General features: G+C 38.7%; 1 protein-coding gene across 4 annotated transcripts; it reads left to right on the forward strand.

Annotated features, from left to right (window-relative positions):
• Positions 1-177: 177 nt before the first annotated feature.
• LOC113760706 (pentatricopeptide repeat-containing protein At5g14770, mitochondrial) lies at positions 178-7542 on the forward strand. 4 transcript variants are annotated; one of them, XM_027303386.1, is made up of 6 exons: positions 178-3563; positions 3917-4135; positions 4454-4736; positions 4841-5031; positions 6519-6601; positions 6965-7542. In XM_027303386.1, exon 1 carries the CDS (start codon positions 311-313, stop codon positions 3404-3406), a length of 3096 nt encoding a protein of 1031 aa, XP_027159187.1. In that variant the 5' UTR covers positions 178-310; the 3' UTR covers positions 3407-3563; positions 3917-4135; positions 4454-4736; positions 4841-5031; positions 6519-6601; positions 6965-7542. The 4 variants fall into 4 exon arrangements, with proteins under 4 accessions (XP_027159187.1, XP_027159186.1, XP_027159189.1 ...); XM_027303385.1 differs by having other exon boundaries at positions 3921-4135; XM_027303388.1 differs by having other exon boundaries at positions 3921-4135; positions 6969-7542.
• The last annotated feature ends 554 nt before the right edge of the window (positions 7543-8096 follow it).

Below are 8096 nucleotides of genomic sequence, written 5' to 3' on the forward strand. Positions count from 1 at the left end.
AAACCACACTAAAACATTATAGGGCACAAAAAGAAAAATAAAAAAAATTGGGGTCTAATTTTGCAATTTGCCCTTGCACTTTCACCCGCCTTTCTCCTACTTCACCACCCCAACCCCAACTAGCTAAAGTTGCCTATGGCGGAAGAACTTCCTGAACCGTTTTCGAGTAGTGAATACTGAGTAGGGGCCTGGGATGAGGAACTCCACCTCAGTGCTCACTGTTCAGTGCACATTCCTATACAAACTATTTTCACAATCCTAAAGAACCCAGACGGCATTAAAAGATGATGCTATTGCTACAGCAATAGCAATGCAAAAACTACCGTTGAGGCATTTCACCAAACACCTTACCTGCACGAAACGGATCTTCTCCTCTCAGCTTCCCAAAACCAAAATGGGCCTATCCTCAATATCCTCTTCACCGCCTATGCAACAATCACAATCACTTAATATCAAATCCCTCTACACTTCACTCTTCTGCACGCTCATTCACCTCTTCCTCCGCTGCCACCGCCTCTCAAAGGCAATAGGCGCCTTCTCCGCCATGAGAAGTCACAATCTTACTCCTGATATACGTTCTTGGAACCGCCTCTTGGCTCACTTCAGTGATGCCGGTTTGGTCGACCAGGTGATGATTCTTTACTCGGAAATGGTCTCTTCTGGGGTCAGCCCCAATGTGGGCACCCGTAATATAGTTATTCATTCTCTTTGTAAAGTTGGAAAGGTTAAAGAAGCTTTGGTCATGCTTAGAGACTATAGTTTGAGTGACACTGTTAGTTATAATACTGTAATTTGGGGATTTTGTAAAAATGGGTTTCAGAAGGCGGGACTTGGATTGGTGTCTGACATGGTTAAAAGGCGCGTAAAGATTGATACTTTTACTTGTAATATACTGATTAAGGGGTTTTGCGAAATGGGATTGTTGGAAACTGCTGAATTTGTGATGCAAATGTTTAGTGGTAGTAGTAATGTTTATCGGGATATTGTTGGTTTTAATACTTTGATTCATGGGTACTGTAAAGTTGGTGACATGAATGGTGCTGTTAGGTTGACTGAGAAAATGAGAGAAGAGGGTGTGTTGCCTGATATTGTGAGTTACAATATTTTAATTTATGGGTTTTGTAAAGTAGGAGATTTTGATAGGGCCAAGAGTCTCATGGATGAGCTCTTGCATTCTTATGAGGATGTAAACGTTTATAACAATAAGCAACAACAGAACAGTGATCAGGGTGAAAATAAGGAATCTTTGGTTAGACGGTTGGACGTTCAACCAAATCTAATAACCTATACAACATTGATTAGTACGTACTGTAAGCTGCATGGAGTTGAAGAAGTACTTGCCATATACGAGGAATTGATTATGGCAGGGTTGTTTCCTGATGTAGTTACATATAGTACAGTTATATGTGCTCTTTGTAAGGCTGGGAGAATTGCTGAAGCCAAATTACTTTTTGAGGAGATGAAAATGGTGGGAGTGGATCCCAATCATGTCACTTATTCAATCCTTGTGGATACTTTATTTAAAACTGGGAATGGCATAGCTGCAGATAGTATACAGAGTCAAATGGTAGTTCGTGGTATTGCCTTTGATGTGGTGGTGTTTACAACTTTGATGGATGGGCTTTTCAAGCTAGGAGGGAATAAGGAGGCTGAAGATATGTTTCAGATCCTTGTGAAGTCCAATATAGTTCCCAATCATATTTCTTATACTGCATTAATTGATGGGCGCTGCAAATTAGGTGATATTGAGGGTGCGGAATCTTTGCTGGAAGAGATGGTGCATAAAAATGTTCTTCCAAATATTGTCACATCATCTTTAGTGATTAATGGCTATGTCAAAGAGGGAATGCTTGATGCAGCATCAAATCTTATGAAGAAAATGGTCAGCATGAATATCATGCCTAATGTTTTTACTTATGGCATCCTCATAGACGGCTATTTCAAGGCTGGTAAGAGAGAAATTGCTTATGGTCTTTATGAGAAGATGAAATTGAGAGGGATCAAGGAGAATTGTTTCATATTAGACATATTGGTTAATAATATGAAAAGAGAAGGAAAAGCAGACGAGGCTGAGGCACTATTCAGGCACAAAGTGTCCAGTGGATTTTTACCTGACCATGTCAACTACACATCTCTCATGGATGGACTTTTCAAAGCAGGGAGGGAGTCAGTAGCACTAGGAATAGCGCAGGAGATGGCAGAACAAAATTTAGGATTTGATGTGACTGCATACAATGTATTGGTCAATGGACTATTGGGACTTGGCCAATACGAAATGCAAAATGTTTATGAGGGTATGAGACAATTTGGCTTGGTTCCCGATATTGCATCATATAACACCATGATTAGTGCCTACTGCCGAGAGGGAAAGCTGGAAAAAGCTCTTGACATCTGGAAGGAAATGAGAAGTTGTGGGGTCATGCCTAATTCAGTCACTTGTAATGTTATTGTTAAAGGGCTTTGTGAGGTGGGTGAAGTTGGTAAATCAATGGATTTGTTGAATGAAGTGATTGTTCTGGGGTTTACTCCCACATTAACTACTTATAGATCTGTGGTTGATGCTGCTTCAAAGTGTGAAAGGGCTGAGGCAATCCTGCAAATCCATAGCCAGCTTGTTGATATGGGACTTAAGCTGAATGTTTCAGTTTACAACACTCTTATAACAATCTTATGCAGGCTAGGGATGACTAGAAAAGCAAAATCAGCAATAAAAGATATGAAAGAAAAAGGCTTCTCAGCTGATACTATCACATACAATGCCCTGATACGTGGATATTGTAAAAGCACACATATACAGAAGGCTTTTGTGACATTTACCCAAATGCAGGTTGAAGGAGTTGCCCCAAATATTGCAACATATAATGCTCTTTTAGAGGGTCTATCAACTGCTGGATTGATGGATGAAGCATCTGAGCTACTTCAAAAAATGAGGAAGAAGGGGTTTATCATGAATGCTACTACTTATGAAATTTTGATTTCTGGCTATGGGAAGGCAGGGAATAAAAGGGAGTCGATAAAGATGTACTGTGAGATGATAACTAAAGGTTTTGTTCCTCGAGTTGGCACTTATAATGTACTCATGCATGGGTTTGCCAAGTTGGGAAAGATGAAGCAGGCTAGAGAGCTTATGAATGAAATGGAACACAGAGGAGTACGACCTAATTCTTCAACTTATGACATACTTATAACTGGGTGGTGTGAGCTATCAAATCAAGCAGAGGTTGAGAGGTCACAGAAATTAGCCTACCAGGCTGAGGCAAGAAGGTTATTTAAGGAGATGAACGACAAAGGTTTTACTCCAAGTGAAACCACAATCTCTTGTATCAGTCCAGCTCTTGCAAAACCAGGGAAAAGGGTTGATGCCCAAAGGTGGTTGGAAAAGTTTTACAAGAGGAAGAGCTCTTAATTAAAGATGCAGCTTGATGTCCAATTTGGCAAATTGACCAATAGTTAACTTCAAAATATGGATTTCATTGGAAGTTGAAGAGATTATGAAAATGTTTGAAAGAAGAGTGAAAACAAAGAAAGGAATATCATGTTTGAGGAGTTGGGACTAGTAGCAGGTACAGTTCTTTCACATGAAAGTGAGTTTACCTTGTCTCATATTCTGTTCTCATAATCGAATGATAGCTTTCTTAGTTGTTGATGTATTGTTCCTGTGTTGTCTTAGCTCCTTTCTCTTTACTAGATTGAGGAATATTTCTGCCTCCCTTAATGTTCATTTCCAAGTACTTAACTCGTACTCTGGATGCTTCCAGTGGGCTAATTTTTTATGTTTATATATATCTTATTCACTAATTATTGCAGTCAACGTTCTCTCTGAAACCTTATTGCAGTAAATGTAGTTGAAGAATTTAACTGTTTCAATTGATGTATGTATATGATTTTAGACAATTTCCTGATTTTATCTTTGCAGTCAGCTTGTGCAGTGCAGATATCTTTCCAGATGGTACATAGCAGATCTTCTGTGGAATCTCCTAGAGAAGTATAAGGATAAAATACATGTCAAAGGTTCAAATTATCAGCCACACATAAAGATCTGGGGTTAACTGCTATATCCTTGTGTCGTGCATAGCTGATTTTTCCTGCTGTAGCCTGTCTAGGCCTTTAGATCTTTTTTGGTTCCAATGAACAGGTAATGAGCTAGTCTTTAACTTTCTATGTAGGAACTGTACCATATGTTCTGCTTATTTGAATGATAATTCTTTGATAAGCAGGAGTAAGCTTTTAGAATCTCAAGCATGGTCTGCTTCTAGCAGTCTTGGGAGGGTTACAGTTATTGGCATGGTCTGGTAGAAATTGACGATACATGATTTCTATTTGCTTCTTGATGTTTGTACTCTGGTCCTCTTCCACCACGGCTGAACCAATGATGTGACTTTAGGTTGTTTTACTGTTTAATAATAGAAATTTAAAACTCCCACTTTTTTAAGTGACTTTTTTTCTGTGACAGGGAAAAGAGCCATTATTGCAGAGTTATCCTCCTGGCAGAAAACAGGAGCAAACAACTAATACATAGAGGTTTTTATGGATACCTAAGTTCCCTGTACTACACTGTGAGCACACATTTTCCACAAAACGAGACACACTATGGGTTCAGGAAATTGTCAAATTGATGTTCTCTTTTTCTGTTGGTTGAGCCACATGAAAGTACAATGCCATTGCATTCTACAATCTGATGGTTTAAGGAATTTATATATTCTTCGGGTAGAACTACATTTCTCAAACCTCTACAGGTATATCATCTCTTCCTCTGACCCCCCCCCCCCCCTCCAGACGTTTCCTTCCTGCAGTATTGCTTGACTAGCTGGCTCACTTCGATCATAATTTACCAATGCAGGGAGGTTTTGCTTCTTGGGTGTCTCTCTAGTTTGCATCAACTGGATTGATTTTGATACAGATTGATCAATTAGGTCATTGCACATCCTTAAAGTCTGAAGTTACATGAATCGTGACTGCTATCTAAGACCCAATTGTTTCATTGACACCACAGAGTATGAAAGTCATAGTTTTGGACACATTCTACATGGGGTAAGTCTGGATTATTTTTTTTTTCAAACGTCAATGAAGATGTTTAGTAGAAATTTGGCTGTACTCTCTGGACATTTTTTGGCTAATATTGTTCTATGAGATCATTGTTATATCCTAAAGGAAAACAGTATCCAATTCTGCTGGCTGTTTGGGATCTTAAATACTTGTTTGCTAACCACTGGACTTAAAAGAAGCTTGTGACTATAAAGAATCAATGGGCAATAAAACTACTTGTATTTTTTTAGTATTCAATCTTTTTCCATGATTTAGTGCCACTGTCAGTGTTACTGATGACCAATAGTTTTGACAATTTTTTTTTCCACTTGGTAATATAATGAAGTGCAAGGATGCAGACTTGTTCTCAAGACGTGAGTCAACAATTTGTATCACTCGAAGTACCTGAGGATACAATTTTCTTTACTCAACTAATTTTAGCTAGATTAAATATGAGAAATGGATACTGAATTTCTTGTAATACCATGCTTTTCAGCATTTTCAGTAGATGCAAATTGTTCTGTTAAAGCTGGTCGCGGCCACTGATTCAAGATCTTTTCTTTGCTTTCTGATGTATACAAATGACATCACTTAATCCAGGATAGAGGTACTTAGTTTTTATCTATAGTTCATAGCTCCTGGGAAAAGTAATAGCACAATGTTCTAGTTTCACATCTAAATACTATGCCATTAACTCATGGACAATGCAAAATTAAGTATTAATGACAACTTCGCCACATCTTATAAGGGTTCAATTATAGCCCTGCTATAACTCCCAATGCAAGATTACAGTTCATGGATTCTCGCTGCCACTGTTATGACTTCATTCAATATGGTACTGATAACAAGAAAGATCAGAGCTTTCCCAATTGTTCCATCTCTTATATTCCTATGTGTATGATCTGTAAAATTTTACGGTGTTTGACTAATTCGTGCTGGATCTATAATACAGTATTTGAGTATACACAGCATGGCGTCTTCTTTATGTATGTAATTTCTGTGGTATTGGTTGATGCAAAGATGGTATAACATTGGGCTTGCCAGACATAAATACAACAGTTGGAACTGTTATGAGGTCTCAGAAATTTGGGTTAATAGCACAACTACTATGACGAGTTTAAGGACCCCAGTTCCTAACTTCCGGGCTATGGGTTTTGTTCACTGGGTTATATTCATTCACCTACTTAGGTTGTTGATCTGACTTTGAATGGTAAATTATTTATTTTCTCTTGTTGCTTTGGGCCACAATAGCTATCTGGTTGGTGCACTCTTTATGGTGTATTGTTCTCTGTGATCAAGGTCCATTCAGTATTCCATGAATGAGCAACAATTTCCTGGAAAAACAGCAGAATCAGATGATATATTTGGTTCTCTACCAAGCTCATTGATCATTTAACTACATGTTGAAGAAGGATGCATTTATTTTATCTGTTCAAGACTTGTGTCCATTTGTCCTGCGTTCTGCTCTGACATCCCTTGTCTATCTCTTGCAGCTTCTTGAACATGTCATACGTATGGTACCGTGGCATTGAAGGAATTCTAGTTGCATGTGGTGGACATGCTTTTCTGTGATAAGGTGAAGAGTGGTGCATGCCCACCAACCCAACTCCCCCCTTCCCCCCCCCCCCACCCCACCCCAACCAAAACCCAAAAAAAAAAAAAAAAGAGAGAAAAGCATGCAGCTTGCATTGGATGGCCTTTACAGTTTACAGAGCGATGCTTGCAATCTACTTGATATGGACGTGAGCTTAATCTACTTGGAGTGAGTAAATTTATGCTGCAATAGTGTGGAGCTGTTGCGTATTACTCCTAGCTATTGAGAAGCAACATTAATTCTTGGCATCAAAAGCTAACAATTTCGTTTTACTACTAGTGTATTACCTCATGTTACTACCTTCTTTTATCTGAGACTGCTGAATGTCTCCTACTTTCTTTGAAGACAGGAGGAAAGGAGAATCAGTTAAGCGGTTTGGACAACTGGGACTTCATTTTTAGTCAAGAGTGGGGTGCAAAATTGAAGACAGCAGATCACGGATAGGGTATGCTTCATTTATTGAAAGGGTGAATGAAATTCCAGATGCTGCTCGAGTGAGTACACCAACCGCTCTGTTTTCTCAAGACCAGACAATATAACATGGAGAGTCGTGTTAAGGCTTTAGGTGCAGGCACTTCTCCCTGTGAAGAGAGAACAGCTCAAAAATATTAAAGGAAGCCACATGCAGAAAAGCATAATAATGGAAACAAGCTGACCAGACTTGACGCCATTACACCTAATTGAGAGGTATGTTTTGATTAGGAAGGCATGAATTTACGATTAGTCTTGAAATGGAAATAGGAGAGCCTTTCTTTGCAGTTTGTTTGGTGAGTTACAATAATGATAGATAATCAAAAAATCAAGAGAAGCAATCCCAGTCCTTGGATCTGTTGTAGCCTGTGAACAGCTCAAATTTTCGGCCAAGTGAAGGACAAAAATTGATCTGTTATTGAATCATGACCAGTTGCTTCCCTTAATCAAAATCTTAGTAATGTGTCACTTCATGTTAATGACTACATGTGCAGTTGTCAAAAAAAAAAAAAAGCAAGTTTCTTTTGATATCAAAGTAGAAAGCGTGATTTTTAACTTTTTATTAATAGTCTTGCCTAGCGATTTTGTTGGAACGAATCAAGTATTTGCTCATCTAATTCTACCCTATCCAGAAGTAGAAATCTGGCAGCCTAACCAGTGACCCCCCAAAAGAGCACATTAACGTTTAATGTAGTTTAGATCTAATTCGCACAATTTGCTTGCCGATCCCTTTCCCATTTTAGAAAAAGAAGAAGAGGGTCGGACTTCTAGACAAATGTAAAGAAAGATGAAAGTAAAGCGAGTATCCCATTGTCCATTCTGCTTCACTTTTTCTTCTCATTTTTCCAAGGCTGACTAGAATCTCTTCAGTCTAGAGAGCCTATCTCTATAGAATAGATCTTGGAATGTAATAGGTGAAGTATTTTAACGAGAGAGAATCAGAAAATGTCGCATCAAGGCAGGACAATTGCCTTTGGAAGGCAACTGTTTCTAGCATTTAAAGGCC

This window comes from Coffea eugenioides, chromosome 2, assembly GCF_003713205.1.
Source record: "Coffea eugenioides isolate CCC68of chromosome 2, Ceug_1.0, whole genome shotgun sequence".
Classification (NCBI taxonomy): domain Eukaryota; kingdom Viridiplantae; phylum Streptophyta; class Magnoliopsida; order Gentianales; family Rubiaceae; genus Coffea; species Coffea eugenioides.

What these genes read in the sequence shown, in the direction of transcription:
- LOC113760706 (XM_027303386.1), top strand. Translation starts at nt 311, where the DNA reads ATGCAAAAACTACCGTTGAGGCATTTCACCAAACACCTTACCTGCACG.